Source organism: Achroia grisella, unplaced genomic scaffold (assembly GCF_030625045.1).
Source record: "Achroia grisella isolate CSIRO2021 unplaced genomic scaffold, CSIRO_AGI_Agris_v1 utg906, whole genome shotgun sequence".
Classification (NCBI taxonomy): Eukaryota; Metazoa; Arthropoda; class Insecta; order Lepidoptera; family Pyralidae; genus Achroia; species Achroia grisella.
Window position 1 is genome coordinate 1,936,052 of NW_026713064.1, and position 17,199 is coordinate 1,953,250.

The following is a 17,199-nucleotide window of genomic DNA, read 5'->3' on the forward strand; positions in this document are numbered from 1 at the left end:
AACTTGTATTGTCATTTTGACAGTTATGACGGCTTGCTCAGCTATTCTGAAATTGAGTGAATCGACAAGAATTCTCCGGCTACTTTAACTTTTTTTTCTGTATTACATTTCTATATACAAATATTTGCAATTGTTTCTTAACATAATCATGGTAAGTATATCCAAACTATCAAACAAATCTGTTTACTTGCTTGTAGGTTATCAATTTCTTGCTTGGTCATTCGGATTCATAACATTATTTTTTGATTTAACAGGCTCGACGTTATGATACACGTACCACAATATTTTCGCCGGAAGGTATTCAATTGACTAATTATTTCTTTCCTTTTTTGTATTATACATAGTATAGTGCATAATAATTAATTTACTGATCAATATAGGTCGGCTGTATCAAGTTGAATATGCTATGGAAGCTATAAGTCATGCGGGAACATCGCTAGGCATTCTAGCCACAGACGGTATATTACTAGCAGCAGAACGTAGAAATACGAATAAACTTCTGGATGAAGTATTCTTTTCTGAGAAGATTTACAAGTTGAATGATGATATGGTGTGTTCTGTCGCTGGTATCACATCGGATGCTAATGTTCTTACTAACGAACTCAGATTGATTGCTCAACGGTACTTACTGCAGTATGGAGAGTCAATTCCTTGTGAACAATTGGTGTCTTGGCTATGTGATGTCAAACAAGCCTACACACAATATGGAGGTAAGTTTTATATATATTAAAGCATAAAAACGCTCGAAACATATGTAATTATTTTATAATTATAATGTTGTAATATTAAATTACTATATATCATATCAATACTCCATAATTGTAGTATAATCAAGGTATAAATATTGTCTCTACAAAGAAATTGTGTGTACTTTGAAATATTGTGGTGGCAGAGTAAGAATACAAAATAACATTACTCTATTTCATACTTATAATGCTCAATGGACTGAAAGAACTAGATGAATAAGCTAGGGGGTAGTTTGATATGGGTAATAGGTTGACATCCCCTGATAGATTTGCCACTATGGCCTATCTGACTTGGCTTCATTGTCATCCTGTCATACTTCACTGGTGACCTGCAGTGTATACTGTTAATGCAGGTGGATGCACCATTCTATCATCATCCACACCAAAAAAAATTAAATCTATATTTGCTTCAACTAGGAAAGCGTCCATTTGGAGTCTCAATTCTTTACATGGGATGGGATAAGCATTATGGCTACCAGCTGTACCAATCGGATCCCAGTGGAAACTATGGTGGCTGGAAAGCTACTTGCATTGGAAACAATAGTGCAGTAAGTAATAATTTTTATAAATCTGGTATCTGGTTAAATTTGAAAACTATTATAAAAAATCTTTATGCAAATACATAACATTATATGTATCTAAATGTAAAGAAGATTGTATGAAAGTCTTTGTTTATCATCTTCATGACATATGTGGTTATTTATATGTAGTTACTGACATTTAGAAGATCCTCACAAACACAAAGGAATTGGGTAAAATATTTCTAGATTAATACACAAAGTATTTATACACACTACATCTTGATCTTATTAATATTATAAATGTGAAAGCTTGTGAGAATATGAAAGCTGGATGTATATATGGATGGATGAAGTATTTGTTACTCTTTCACACAAAAATAACTGAATGGATTGTGATGTAACTTTACTATATTATATTACTATATAGCTTATACATTGAAACATAAACGATAAAATATTTGAGTACTGTTTATATAAATATTGTATATCATAATAAGGACACCTAATATAAAGCTCTCCTTGTTATGGACTATTATATTAGATAGTATAATAATAAAAGTGAAGACACAATGCTGTGATATATACATGGTTATAACTTCAAATAACCTAATTTGATTAGTTAAAGAAAAATCAAAACATTATTTTATATATATACTATATATAAAATTCTCATGTCACAATGTTAGATACCATACTCCTCTGAAGCGGCTTGACCGATTTTTATGAAATTTTATATGAATATTCAGTAGGTCTGAGATTCGCTACAATCTATTTTTCATACCCCTAAGTTATAAGGGTTGTCCACCCCTAACATTATTTTTTTATTTTTTGGGCAAATTTTTTATTTATATTTTTTTATTATGTGCCATTAAAAAATACATACAACCCTAAATATTCACCCTTCTATGACCAACCCCTATTTTTTATAGTGTTATTAATTTATATGGCAAAACAATGTTTGCAGGGACAGCTAGTAATACTATAATAAATAAATAAATTACCCTGAATTTCACTCATTTCCAGGCTGCTGTGTCAAGTCTGAAACAGGAGTATAAAGAGAATGAGACAACATTGGCTGAGGCACAAGCCTTGGCTATCAAAGTACTAAGCAAGACACTTGACATGACAAAATTAACTCCAGAGAAAGGTATATCAGTAATCATAATAAATAGATTAATATAATAGAACAGACCACAACCTGGACATCACTGATGCTGGGGTGTTGTTAGAATCACCATTGATTTTTATTGTTTTGTTTTAAATTAAACTGTTGTTTTACAGTGCAGCAATTTCAGTTCATTTGGTTTTCTATGCCAAAGGAGGTGACAAACTTTGGTATTCAAGCCTTTTTTTTTTATTTTAAATGTTTAGGGAACTGCAAATAGATATAATATGTGTATATATAAAATTTTAATACTAAAAATAAACATAATTTTTTTGCTTACCTTGATATTTTTTTTAAATTTGGTGAATACTTGGTGGTATCACTTCTCAGTATTTTTTTAAAATGCTAGCTAGTTAATACTGATCATCATGATCATGTCGTCAGTAAATTTACTGAACTAATAGTCTGAACATTAATATTTTATCCACCATGTGGCCTTAGAATACTCTTGCAATATTAAATGTAATGTTTGATTATTAGTATAATCCTGTTGTATAATTTGTATAGTACAATGAGTTCTTTATATTATTTATTACTTTTTAGTGGAAATGGCAACACTCACTAGAAAAGACAATAAGACTATTATTAGAGTCCTCACCAGCACTGAAGTGGAAAAACTAATTGCAGCCTTTGAAAAGAGTGAGGCTGAAGCAGAAGCCGCTAAGAAGCAACCACCCAAATCCTAATTTTTATGTCATTTATTTGCATTAAGTATTTTTGTAAACAGTAAACCTTTTAAACTATAATTGTGTTTTACTATTGCTATGTAATTTACAAATAATATATGTATATGTATATTTTAATATATATATAAATAAAATTACATTGGCTTTATTAAGCTCTTGTGTATTTAATTTGAAATGTTTGTAAAAGTCGTAACAATATTAAGAAGTAAGAAATTACAAGGAAAATAGTAAAATGAAGCAATTTTCCTATGTATATCAAATTTAAATAATAAAAATATATTACAGATGACCACACAAACTATGGAAAATCTATTAATTAAATAATATCTACTTTTTTTGTTGGTTTCTTTTTTCCACACAGTTTTGGTTTACATATTTTTACATATAATATTATCCTAGCTGTGCTGCAGTTGCAAACATCACTCCACCACAATATTAGATGTCTAGAGAGTGTTTACATTTTATAAGAAGTAACCATATCGGCAAATTCTTTTCGAGCAATCTGTAGTTTTTGGCAGCAAGGCGGCGAGGACGATAAGATAATGGCAGTCCGTCAGTAGTTGTTACTGAAATGCACTGTATTGTGTTTAACTTCGCAATGAAGAGCAGTTGTACGAGTAAGTTACGGATATTACGGTATTTTTGCTAAAAAGTGTCCATGACTTGACTGGGTGAGTCATGATAATCTCCAGTATTGGTCTTGACGCTGCACTGAATTTGATGACGAAAACCGGTTATTCTATCGAATTGACTTCTATGGATACAATCTGGCAAGAGATTGTAATGAGCGAGGAAGTGGGAACCTATGATTGGAATGCTGACGTCAGCTATAATGATGTCCCATGTAAAAACTCGTGGAAGACCTAGGTTGAGATTGAAGCGCTGTTCGCTGACATTGGCTGCTTGCAGCACAAAGTCAGTTTTATGGGCGTGGGAACGAAGGGCTCTTTGAGGATAGTAGTAGATATCACAACCTATAACTACGAGATATCATCGCTTACTGTATAAATTTGTCACAAATAAACGGCTACTTGAAGTGGTATGAGGAGTCAGTACTCGCCTTTCCATGTTCATATTTAAAAATTAATTATGCTTCTAGTTACAAAGAGTGGTACAGCGTAGCGCTTTCTCCTTATATGTACATGATACATGTCCAAGGTTGACTGTTCGTACTATTCAGCGGGTAAAATGGCCAGTATTATTGGTTATTTAAAGATTGTTTGTATTATAAGAATATTAACTGATGGCGTCTATAAAATAATTAACTTATATAAAAATAATACACGCTGTCCGTAGATTCGCCACACTTACTTTTGTGTGTTCTGCTCTGACCGACTGTGCTGCTGCTATCAGATTCGCATCCCCTCTAACAGATGTCGCTAGTACCGAATTAAAACGCGATATATTTTCGTTTTGTGAATTGGTATACGTCAACTATTCACCAGTTCGAAATTAGTAGCATGTTAACGAAATACGAAATTAATACCTATAAAGGTACAATTTTTGGACGCGGTATTTTTTATTTTATACTACCGCTTATATTAAAGCTAATCAGATTCAGATTTCATATTACCATTATAAATATATTAAAATAAGTCTTAGTGTTTATACTGAATAAATAGTATATAAGTCTAATAGTTCTTCTAGACTATACTATTTATTGTTATATACGGTATATATATATCTATATCTATATTTATATTTTATACATATAAATCAATTTTGAGTGTCTGTTTGTAATATTGAAATAACTTTTTTTACAATTTTTGTCAGTCTGTTCCGGCTAATCTCTGACATGGCTGGACCGTCTTAACGGGACTTTTATTGGTAGTAGGGAATTCTATTAAAGACTATTAACTAATTAATGAATTCCCGGGAAATCGTTGGGGTTTGTTCCCGAGAAATCAAGCTTGAGAACTCGAGAAATCATGTACCTATATAGAAATTAAATTGCCGTTTGTTTTGTTGCGTGGCGGCGCAATAATTTAAAATATGAAGGTTGTCTTTCATGTATTTTATTTTATTTTATAGTAGGGTCGTTTCGCCTGTTCTCGTCCATTTAGTGCAGTTGGCAAGTTTGACGGCGAAAATAAAAATTCTCCGGCACTAATTTCTATGACAAATTTGTGTAATGTATTCATTATATAGTTTATTTTAAGATTAACTTTCAGTTTTACTAGGAACATCTTGTATTTTCATTTAAATCGATAAACTTCAGAATTAGACGTTTTACCCACTTTGCATCCACAAAATCCAAATTGCGTCCAACCTTGGACCATTTAGCGTCCAGCAGCTTAGAAAAGGAATATAGGCGTGATATTTTTAAGAATTTGTAAAGAAAGATTGTATTTTAACAATTTCTTTATTTAAGAATATAAATATAAAAAAAACAACATAATTATCATTAAAAAAATCTCTTCAAAAAAAATAAAATAATTCTTCTCAACATTGGTAGAACCTAAAATTAGGTTAGTAGTAGGCAAATAATGATTGCAACTTTAAGAATAAGTTTACTACTTATTCTTAAAGTTCTGTTAATTTTACCCTGAAATCTCAAGGCTAAAGATCAGCTTTGATTATAACTTTACTACATCGGGTCTGCGCCCACTGATTTTGTCCAATATTGTGGTCTTGGGAATAGTACCTATATTCTTTACATATTTGTCTTATCGATTTATTCTTCTCTCGAATTTCATTTAACGCTTTCTTTAATTCTTCTTCTGTTTATGTTCTCTTTTCCTTCTACTTTCTTGACTCCGAAGAACTCATCTTAAATGAAAAAAAAGATATGTAAAATGAAAGAAATTACTGATTTCAATTAAAAAATAAACAAAGAAAGAAAGAAAATTGCTTATTTGGTACATAGCAATAATAAAAATACATACTTGCATGTAAAAATAATTATTATTTATATGACTAGACTAGACTATGTGTTTATAAATATAAATTATTTTTTAAAATTATTATATAAATAATATATAATAATAATAAATTATTATTAATTTAACGGAAATAGTGGACGCAAAGTGGAAGTTTTGTAAAATTCGATGTAGTAATTCGCGTCCACCTTAATTTATCTGTTAAATATAAAAAACATTACCAAATTCATAAAAACATTATTCCTTTATTCATCATTAAACTGTAGAAATAGCTATCTATCCTAAAATTCACATAAAACAATATAAAACTTACCATCAAACACGCCGCTACACACAAATTTTTATCTAAAATTCAAACGTGTTTACGCTTTCTTGTTGAAGAGTCTAGACTAACTATTTTTTCTAAACGGGATTGGTTTGACGCACAGAACTTTTGTCTATCTGTGCGTGCCTCTTATACATCGAGGTATTAGCGGTAATGACTTTTCGTTCAATTGGTGTCAGTTGACTTATTTTTGATGATTTTTAACGGGAGATCCGCAAAATGGACGCAAATTGGGCGATGGACGCGAACAGGCGAAATGGTCGAGGATGCCCCCACGCTCGGGAAAGCTGGTTGAAGCTGATAAAGACGGTAGATGATAATCTCTAGTAAAAAATAAGTCTATTTCTGGACAATATTAAAAATCTTACTGCTTTCTTGAAATGTGTTTACGTAGCTGTTTTCGTATTGATTGCCGTATGCATTTTTAGGTAAAGTGCGTATACTATAAATACAACATGGTAATATTAAATATCTATGACGTAAACGAATGCCTTGAGTAGGTAGTTATGTTTACTAAAAGGTGGCGGCGGCGCGGCGTGGTGGGCCTGATCAATTGGCTCTCAAAAATATGGTCGAGCGCAGTGATGGCTGGCTTATCCTTCATACTTGTGAACGAGGGCTGCTTGTAGCGACTGGTCTGCGCTAATCACTAAGACCGATTTAATAATTTGAATGGAATAAATTAGTGCTAGTAGTACAAATATTCACACATTTTAACTAAAAACTATAAAGTTACAACAATTAGGAAAGAACAGCACGCAAATTTCTTACTTGTTCTTCTAATAATGAGACAGCTTTCCGACTCAGCGGTAGATAAAAAAAAAGTAACCATCATTATTCAAATGTGCTTAAATTGAAGTTTATTTGAATAAATAATTTACTATTCTATTCTATTCTAAAGACCATGGTATACTTATTTTATACTTTGGCGTAGACGTTATTCGTCCATCTCTATTCAAAGACAATCAATGAAAGGACATGAAATTTTAGGACTTTATCTGTGAAATGTCATATACAGATGTCATAAAAGTAGTAAAGTAGATGATGTGAGAAATGGTCTGTGGTCGAATGTGTCGTGTATTGAGTGATCTTTGATTTAAAATAATCGTCGTCTGTGATTTCTACTTAAAAATTGTTTGTTATCATTAATTGTAATTTATTTTTAAAGATTATAAAGTTATGACTTTTGTTTCATAAATCAGCAGTTGTTACTAGTTAATAAATATGGCAGTCGAAAAAATTAAAATGAATAGTCCACCCATTCCTAAGAAATCACGATTAGAAATGAATGTGAGACAGCTGCTAAATAAATGTGAACTTATTGCAAAAGAGGAAGCTGTTGATACCAATTTGAGATTAATAAAATATGTAGAATCATTAAGTGAAATGTTGGCTGAATTAAAAACAAGTCCGGAGTGAGTGTATATCCTAATATATTCTCATTACAAATTACAAATAATAAGAATTAACTTAATGCTGCCCTTACAAATTAGAATTGAATCTTTCAGTAAACCACCAACCAAGGAGGTCTTAGCTGGGTATACAAAACGGATAGGTTTTTTAAAGGGGCTAATACAGACTGCTACATTACACAGTCCAACAGAAAAGGTAAAATATTTAGATACTAATGCAATGTGAATAATTTTAAACTGTTCATTATCATATTTGTAATTGAGTAGCTAAAAGTACATATTTAATGTGTGGATACTTCAACCGCCAAGCAGCTTGCTTTGTAAGTTGTATTTCTGTTGTAGCTTAAAATTAGGCAGTGAAATTTCAAGACAGAGAGAGAGAGAGAGATATGTCATCATTCTAGAATAAATAAACTTCCTAGAATAACAACTCATGAGTGGTATCACAAGCATCAGATCATGTGATGGGTGTGGACTATTGAAGCTAAGCTACAACTGTGTGTGCCCAGTGTTAGCTAGTATTTGTATATCTAATGAATTAACAGGCAGATTTCTGCAATATATCTCAGTAGATAGTGTTTATAGTTTTTGTCAGACTGAAGAGGAAACACCACTACATATCCTATGTGGTTGTAGGCCATTCATGCATAAACATATTATCTCCTTTGGAAAGTTTACACTCTATTCTGAGGAGAAAAAACCCATAGCTTTTAAGAATATCCTTCAAAAAGGGGCAGGCACAATAGATATATGCAAGTCGTAGTGTTACAGGTCTAAGCACCTGACAATAGCCCAAACTCCCCAATAAGAAAAGGTGTTTATAATGACCTTAATATTGCAGTTGGATGCAGTACAGCTATTAGCACATGGTGCAGCAACAATGTCTGTTGATGCATCAGCTCAAGAGATACATCAGAAAACTGTAGTCAAGTATGGAGCAGAGTTGCGCACAGAGCTATTTGGGCCAGGTCAGATATTTATCAATACCACAACATTGGTAATTCCTATACATGATAAATATTATTTGAATATGGATGTAAACAATTTAATTTCATTGTCAACATCTAACTTATTCTTGGCAACAGAAAACTGTAGTGCACATAAAAAAGTTTATTCTTTTTTTTTAAAACAAATTATATACATAATTGTAAATTCTTTAGTTGCATTAGAAATCTAGCACTAAACACTTACCTAATTGTAGGTAACTACTATAGGTCTTTTAGTTCAGTTATCTAATGATTATTAATTATATGTATTCAATTTATTAAAGGTACATTTGGGTACAATAATATTTCATCTTTTATTCTTATTAAGGACTATTCTGCTTTGATCACTGAACTTAGTTTGTTACATAAGTATATTTTATTGTTAGATTCTTGTAATTAATCAAATTTTGCAATTTGTATTCACACAAATTCTTAAAAATGTTGAGTTCTTCAAAAGAGCTACTGCCAAATTTCTTGTGTATACTATTCAAAAGAGTTATATTAAGTCAATATATTCTTTAAAATTTTATTTCTAACACAGTATTAATGAATAATCTACAGATGATTCAGATGACACTCTAAGAAAACGCAATATTATCAAAACACCAAACTTCACAAGCAACAGTAGCAGCCAGGAGGATATTGACTCTATCCTTAAGTATCATCAGAATATGCAAGAGAAAGTAGCAGAGAATATGGTGATGTTAACTAAGAATTTAAAAGAGCAGTCGCAAATAGCAAGCACGATCATCAGAGGAGACACTGAGGTAACTCGCCATTGAAACATATTATTTTAAATGTCAATAAAGAAACAACACAATTGTATTTTTTTATGTCATCGGAATTGAAAACAATCTGACAACCCATAGTAGCTGTTGTCTATACATATATGTGAACATCACTAAGAATATTTATTACATTATCATGTACTATATACACATATATTATTAATGTAATTTTACTGCCTTATTTCCCTTCAACTGAAACAGTACACAAAGTCCAAAAATAGGTGAAACTTGGGTACTTACTTAGCTAAAGATTTGTTTTTGCAAAGTCTTGGTATATAGATATTATTGTATATTTATATATTATATTATATTATATATTACTGTCAATTAGGCTTAGTATCAAGATATTTAGGTATCAAGTGGCACACATTGAGCTTAACACATACCATAGTGAGACTCACAGTTATGATTGTCATTAATCCTTATAAAAATATTTTTGTAATAGAGTATGGTAATGCTTACCACTCTTCATAAGAGGGGTCATCAGCTTCTATGTTAATCCAGTTGTATACATAAAATTTATATTAAAGATTTCTTATACCCCACATATTCTTATCACAATACATACTTATAATAGGGGAGGGTTGTTGAATTAGTGGTTAGGACAGATGATGAATTCACAATGTTAAGCCAACTTACCTGTCTTCACACTCATTCTATCTTCATCCACTGGAGTACCATTTTATAATCTTCCATTAAAAAAAAATACTTTAATTTTTATAGTTACTAAATTTACCTATATTATTTTAATCCATAATTTTGAATATGATTCTTCAAATACTTACACACGCGAAATTGTATTTGTAATTATATTTTCTAATTATTTCATTTACAGGCATTGAAGAATTCATCTGACTTGACTGACCGCAACATGATGTCACTGAAGAATGAATCAGAGCGTTTGGGTGAGCACAGTCGAAGTGCATGGAAGTGCTGGCTCTGGATCATGCTGGCTGTAGTTATGGTTATATTTATAAGTAAGTATTGCACTGAGGTAGACTTTGTAAATAGTCGTCAATTTCAATTAAGTGTAAGATAAAGCTAAAAAATATAGGATAATAGGCTTGACATCTTACTTTTGCAGAATCGCAACGCATAAGGGTCTTGCGGGCTTTTCAAGACAAGGACACGCTTGTAATGGTGTTCATGTATATAGGCGACAGTTACTATTTTGCTAAAAAATAGTTTCGTAAACCTATATTTTCGTATAGTGCTCCCACGAAAATATAGGTTTATGAAACTGTGCTATGTGTATGCATTGGCGGGGCACCAGTTGTGGGTAGATGATGGAATAAGGACGAATACGAAATAATAACTAATATATGTATAATAACTAAAATAAAAATCAAATAATAACTAATGTAATTCATCCTAATTAAGTATTAAGTAAATAACGTATATAAAGATAAGTGAGAATTATATTTGTTGCAGATATGGTGCTATTTATGAAAGTTATGAAGAAAAGAAAATATGATGCTAATTAAGGTAGGTGTGTACAGTAAGCTTAAATAACATTAATATATTTAGAAGTATATTTACTGTGTAATATATTGTCATATTTAAACCATCTCTTATATGTCACTGTATGTAACCATTAACTAAAAATGTGCAATAAACATTTTAACGTAGAAATTTGTTTGATTCTAATTCTGGTGTACTAACTTTAGTGTTACATGGGACCGTTGAAATCGAATTAAAATTAATGAAAATAAACAAGTGTATTAAGTAAATCTTAACCTTATCAACTTACAAAAGGAGTTGCTTTTCAAATCCCCTTACATCTGAATCAGCTTGTTTGCCGTTTTACTATTCTGCTGATATAAATTATAATTTGTAAAGATGTGTGGCTATTGAAATGTTGGTAGGTATATTTGTTTTGCAATCATGACTTAAATTGCATTTACCATGTTAGGTCGACTTTCATGCTGTTTCTTCAGGAAACCATGGTGGTTAATTGATGAATTCGCTATTATGGGCACACTATACTTCACTTCATCCTCATCCTGTAATCCTCCACTGATGGCTCGTATTGGCATTAGCGAATGCGAGTGCACCATTCCATTGTCAGCCATTAAAAATGGCGCAGTATATTTCAATTAAATTTAGTACAGGAAGCATGTTTCTAAACCTTTCAGTAGGTAATTACAATACATTAATAAATGTATAGATTTGAAGCTAAATGAATTTCATCAATTTATGAAGCTTTTTATGTATTTTTATCCTATTTATGACTCCAAAGCGGAAATGTATGCAGATAGATTTCTATTATTACTATATTGACCACCGAAGCTGTCATAGTAATAAAAAATTATCATTAGAAATGAAAGAAATTAAATAATTAATCATTTATTATATATACATATTGCCATCTACAGAATGAGTTCTAATAGTTCATGTCAAAACGTACCAAATATATTTTTGGACAATTTTTTTTAAATTATTTGAATTCTTCGCACATTATAGCATAGTGTAATGTGAGAGACATACACATAACTACAATGACACTTACAACTGGCGCCCTCATCATGCTATAGTGTACAAAGAGTATTTTTAACTACTCGCATCTCTAAATTTAGAGTTTTAGATAACAATAAAATAAATATATGAAAATAGTATCCTACATAACAATAAATAATTCTCATTATATTTTTTAAATATAATTTATATCAAGTATCATTGTCATTAATTTCTGTATTTACTACTCAACGACTAATAAATTTGCAATTTCTATTATAATTATTAGGATTAAATTAATAGAACTTACTTCATTCTAATACAATACCTTCAATAATATTTTAATTTATCAATATATTTTCACCAATTTTGTGCGTAGATTATATTGGACCAAGTATTCCAAATATCAAATTCTTTTTTTTTATTTACGGACGATGTTATCAAATATATTGTATGAATATAATGACTAAATATTTTATTAATCTTAGATAAAGACTGTCTTTAATAATAGTAGTCCTTTAATATATAAATATGGTTACATTTTGCAGTATTTATTATATATTTAATGCGCAGAATATGCTTGCATCTAAGCGTTTTAATTCATATATAATTTGTAAACCTAATAGTAGGTATTCGAGTTACTTTATGAAATCTTTATGTCTATCTTATCCTAATTAGAAAATAATATTAAACAGATAATGAAATCGGTTTATAAGTCAAAAACAAATTAAAATTTTGATTAATTTTGAACAAAATGTATAACGAATAGAAAATGTTTCACGTATAAAAATGTGTGAAACTTCTAAATTAAGGTTATAATGAGGTAAGATTTGTATTTTTGTATGTATGTAACGAATAAAACCAAAACTACTGGATAGAGATAAAAAGAAATATTTGCCATTAAAATTCTACATTATTCCTGAATAACATACACAATATTTATTAACTGAAAAAATTAGGGATCCCTACTTAAACTTCAATAATGTAACCCAAATTGTAAAAAAATATCTACCCGTGCTAAGCCAGATCGGCGCGCTAGTAGGTATGATAAACAAGTCTTACACTATATAATTGTGTATTATATACGTCTCACTGATTTATATTTGAATTTTAAACATTATGCACTTTGTTACTGGCCGTCAAAGCGAATTTCATTCGCATCCATGTTTAAAGCATTTCTCTATATTCATATTTACGTAAAGCTCTAATTGGTTGGAACTTCTTATTATAACATTTAGTCTACTTCTTATCGTATACATCTGCCAATTCAAACTTCCAGATTTTGTTTGGTCCTATCTCTGTAACATACAGATGCGATCCGTTTCTAGTTACAGCCAATGAGTGTGGGTTGGTGAAGCCCTGTAAAATAATATTTATCAAAAATAAATTATAGTTACAAGATACCAGGCATGATAGTTTTAGTCTTATCTGTCCATGTAGGCAACGATTACCACTAATCATCCGATTACATAAAAAAATATTCTGTAAGAGCAAGCATATTGAAAGAAGAGGAAATTTACATTTTTTTTTTAAATTTTTCAAAAAATAATTTAATGATTTGCAATATTTCGTTATTAAATCTAAACAGATATCGATAATTCTTGTTACTATAGTCTTTTCGTTTAGTGTAGTTTAAAGAAATCCACGATTGCTACTATTTAAACAACTATTACTATGTTGGTTGGTGAAACTTAATAAACTTAGATTTTCATCACCAAAAAGTCTAATACACACATCCACATAAATTTGCCAATATACAAATAGTCATTTATAATTTATTGTTATTTTAGTGCACGGCATGACGTTTAACAGGGATCGAAATTTAATGTAATTTTATGCAAAAACTGACTAATGTCTTTAATGAATGTATATCAACGCACAGCCTTATAAATTAATCAACTATAGGCATGATGGGGGATTTTAGTAATGGGTATTAATAACTACAGTGCTAGCAATGTCAACTAATCGTGATTAATTCCTGATGAATTTGACCTGACTAATAGACTAAATAATCCTCCACTGCCCGCCAATGTACTACGTTAGCGCAGGAAAGTGCATTAGTATGTAAAATATCGATCATTTAAAAAAAAGCTTGTGGAAATACGATACAATGTTATTCTTAGATCAGATTGACCATGTACACGGGTAATCTGATTGTAAATTAATCTACTTTTACCTTGTACTTATACCTATATATAGTGTTTTGTATATATCTTCCTTCATTCTTTGGACATCATCCTACTACGATCCTACTACATATGTATTAAGCATTATACTCACAGTACTCGGCTCCCAAGTATCCAAGATATTTCCATAAACTGCATTCACTGTGAATCCCCTCACCGCTATATTTTGCGCCGTCGGTCCATTAACTGCGTAAATAGTATCCCCATGAGACGTAACAGCAAACACGCGGCCCAAAGTTGGGTCCTGTATGACTGTTGCAGGCTCTAACATTTTAATGTAGCTCTTCAATCCAGCCTTCGGGCATACGATTCTCATGTTTTCTCTATCAGCCACGCATACGATGTCCAAATGTTCCAATAAAGTCACGCTGTGGGGAAGGTTCAAGGTTAAGGTATCAGAGTAAGAGGGGATCGCTAACAGCAATGTTCCTGCTGCATTGAATTTTAGGATCTGGTTGTTGCAATAGCCATCAGCAACAAAGATTTCTCCTGTAGTCGCAACAGCTACAGCTGTAGGCATGCAGAGAAGCACTCGACGTCTGTATGGGTAACCAGCGGTAAACGCTTCACCAATCGTTAAACTCGGGTATTTGTGATTGTTAGGTGTATACTGAAAAAAGTGAAATATATGTCAAAATTTTAAGTGAAAAATCTTAGTTAGATACTACTCGTAGTATGTCAAATATAATTATCATTTTGTATTTAGGATTACAAAACTTAACTTAACTGATACAGTCTAGTCTTCTACAGAGTATTCAGTACTCTCATTTAGTATATTTGTGAAACTAAACGGGTGCAATTTTAAAAAGATGTCTCCTTTAAAGTTATAGAATTTATACATTCTATTATGCTATGTAGGTAGATAAATATTAGGTAAATTGTATGTACACATTATAAACTATCTAATATGTTTTAGTCTCCTACATTTCTATATGTAGCTACTGTAAGGTATACAGCGCTCGTGACATATCCTAACCGCTCAGTAAGTCAGGTAATGTGTACAGTTAACGGACACCACACGCATACCTCTTTAGTTAGATAGTTATCACCCGTTAGCAGATTAAATCAACAGCACTCGGATAAATCTATTTAAAGTTTTACAAATTACCTTAAAAACTTGATGTTTTGCCACGTCGGTGACCCATACGTTGTCGTGGTGGTCGACTGTCAAACCATGCGGCATGTAAAATGCATACGCTCCCCAACTATGAAGCACTGAACCAGTGTTGGGATCAAGAACCAAAATGGTATCCTCGATGATTGGCCCTTTATCCAAATTTTGGTATACGTTTGATTCATTGAATGTACTGTAAATACAATTTAATTATAAACATGAATTATAATATTCTTTTTAAAATAAGATTTGTATATGTATAATGGCTTACAAATTAGGCTTTGATGAATATGTGATAACTACTTAATAGTGGATATAAATTAAATTAACCTAAACAGGATAACGTTGCAATATTTTGTTATTGTTCTCCGAACTTCATTGAAGAGCCCAGCTCGTTATAATCACAATTTGCAGTTTTATCAATTTTTAAGTTGACGCTGGAGAGACTCGCAATAAATTCGATTATAAGATTTGGTGACATGAGTATTGTCGTTAAATAAACACAAATTATTCGCCATATTATTTCAGATACAAATACAATATTCAAGAGAAATTACCTTTCATCCCATACTCTTTCCGCTCTGTGAAAAATCACTGGTTGTCCTAGAGAATTAATTGACACTGCTGTGATTTGTCCCACGTTCAATGATTGTTGTGGCCAGTCTTTCACTTCTTGAGGCCTCAATACTATTTCGTCTTTTGGCTGAAATATAAAATTATTAACTCTGTTATTTATTCTATAAACGTTTATTTTAAAAAAAGTAATATTACTTACCAAATGAAGGTCCAAATTTTTAAGCAAATCGTCGTTGGAACCATAACTGAAATAGTCAAAATTATCTCTGACAGTTTCCGGTTCGCAATTAATTATTGCAAAAACTGAGAGGAATAGTAGAATCCGCAACATTTTGAGAGATTTGTTGTTATGCGACTATTGGTAAAGTGTGTCCGCTATTGCGAGGTCTTTATTGATTACTGTTACTTGAGTGTGGAAGGTACGCATGCGCTTTCCAGCAACATCAGCACGCAGCGTATCTCAAGGTCGATTTTGGGGAAAGGCATCTAAGCTATCAGAAATGAAAATCAGATTACGTAAACATATTTTTATTCAGACATTTCACAAGTCTTCAGTATGAAGAGATCACATTATATTTACAATTTGCACGCAACAAATCAATGACATTATTATAGGTTACATAATTATGAAAATATAAGAAGGAATCTTATATAATTTATACTGAATCAGTCTCAAATTAGAATCGTTGTTAAGTTGGCACAATCACAGTTAAAGACGTTTACAATTCTTGATAAACTAGAGCAGCACATGTTATACCTAGCAATTTGTTGAAATTCACTGTCCACGCCATTGAGAATTAGGTTGATCCCAAATGTATCCCGTTTCTGTCATAGAACACACTGCGTTGTAATATCTGCCTGGACTCCGGCAGTAGGACCACGAGGGGCATTTGCATCTGAACAGTATTTGAAATTCCTCTTTGCAAACTTCATTCCACCAGCACGTCCTCTGTAATTACAACACTTATTATATATTTCACTCTATCTTTAATTGTGATTTTACATTGATAATGAAATGTTATTCTTTTATGCTTGAAAACACGTGTTGCCGTACTTTAACTTAATGCAATTGTCATTTACCTCAGTAATATAACCCCTTACAGATTGGTCTGAATGGCTTCTTTTCACAACGCAAGCCGTTTCCTGCATAGCACTCAACATAATAATACATACGAACGTTACATATTGCCTCTGAAACGTAAATTTGTTTTCACTATAACACAAACACATGTAAAATGAACGCACACACTTCTATAAGTCATTCTTACCTTAATCATAGCAGATATCTGATCTAAAAATAGAAAATTGACGTGCAGCGTAACCTTTCATTTCACGCCCTGTATGGGAGCTTTAAAGCTTTG

The 17,199-nt window shown here is 31.4% G+C and overlaps 6 protein-coding genes across 8 annotated transcripts in view; 4 read left to right on the top strand and 2 right to left on the bottom strand.

Annotated features, from left to right (window-relative positions):
- Positions 1–3,178, top strand: part of LOC131853863 (proteasome subunit alpha type-4) — a 182,936-nt gene extending 179,758 nt beyond the window's left edge. The window contains exons 2-7 of one of the 2 annotated variants that reach the window (XM_059204934.1): positions 130–151; positions 255–297; positions 381–710; positions 1,164–1,294; positions 2,291–2,414; positions 2,976–3,178. In XM_059204934.1, coding sequence (XP_059060917.1) covers positions 149–151; positions 255–297; positions 381–710; positions 1,164–1,294; positions 2,291–2,414; positions 2,976–3,118 — 774 coding nt within the window. In that variant the 5' untranslated portion in view covers positions 130–148 and the 3' untranslated portion in view covers positions 3,119–3,178. Of the gene's footprint in view, positions 1–128; positions 152–254; positions 298–380; positions 711–1,163; positions 1,295–2,290; positions 2,415–2,975 lie in introns of those variants that run through there. The other variant, XM_059204935.1, reaches the window with a different exon arrangement.
- A 4,266-nt stretch (positions 3,179–7,444) lies between these two features.
- Positions 7,445–8,002, top strand: LOC131853877 (vesicle transport protein USE1-like). Of its 2 annotated transcripts, none has more exons than XM_059204953.1 (2): positions 7,445–7,737; positions 7,831–8,002. In XM_059204953.1, exons 1-2 carry the CDS (start codon positions 7,547–7,549, stop codon positions 7,958–7,960), a joined length of 321 nt encoding a protein of 106 aa, XP_059060936.1. In that variant the 5' UTR covers positions 7,445–7,546; the 3' UTR covers positions 7,961–8,002. The 2 variants fall into 2 exon arrangements, with proteins under 2 accessions (XP_059060936.1, XP_059060935.1); XM_059204952.1 differs by having other exon boundaries at positions 7,816–7,975.
- Positions 8,003–8,557: 555 nt separating this feature from the next.
- LOC131853739 (vesicle transport protein USE1) lies at positions 8,558–9,517 on the top strand. The gene is made up of 2 exons (XM_059204761.1): positions 8,558–8,702; positions 9,282–9,517. The coding sequence occupies exons 1-2, from the start codon at positions 8,558–8,560 to the stop codon at positions 9,500–9,502; spliced, it is 366 nt and encodes a 121-aa protein (XP_059060744.1). The 3' UTR covers positions 9,503–9,517.
- Positions 9,518–10,347: 830 nt separating this feature from the next.
- The window catches only part of LOC131853873 (RING finger protein nhl-1-like), a 40,742-nt gene continuing 33,890 nt past the window's right edge, over positions 10,348–17,199 (top strand). The window contains exons 1-2 of the mRNA XM_059204949.1: positions 10,348–10,485; positions 10,940–10,993. The gene's annotated coding sequence lies outside the window, so the exon portion shown is untranslated. The remainder of the gene's footprint in view (positions 10,486–10,939; positions 10,994–17,199) is intronic.
- On the bottom strand, positions 12,762–16,562 carry LOC131853876 (peptidyl-alpha-hydroxyglycine alpha-amidating lyase 2-like). The gene is made up of 5 exons (XM_059204951.1): positions 16,038–16,562; positions 15,820–15,965; positions 15,257–15,455; positions 14,243–14,758; positions 12,762–13,321 (listed from the first exon to the last, which is right to left on the bottom strand). The coding sequence occupies exons 1-5, from the start codon at positions 16,167–16,169 to the stop codon at positions 13,202–13,204; spliced, it is 1,113 nt and encodes a 370-aa protein (XP_059060934.1). The 5' UTR covers positions 16,170–16,562; the 3' UTR covers positions 12,762–13,201.
- On the bottom strand, positions 16,564–17,188 carry LOC131853878 (uncharacterized). The gene is made up of 3 exons (XM_059204955.1): positions 17,107–17,188; positions 16,919–17,029; positions 16,564–16,787 (listed from the first exon to the last, which is right to left on the bottom strand). The coding sequence occupies exons 1-3, from the start codon at positions 17,113–17,115 to the stop codon at positions 16,614–16,616; spliced, it is 294 nt and encodes a 97-aa protein (XP_059060938.1). The 5' UTR covers positions 17,116–17,188; the 3' UTR covers positions 16,564–16,613.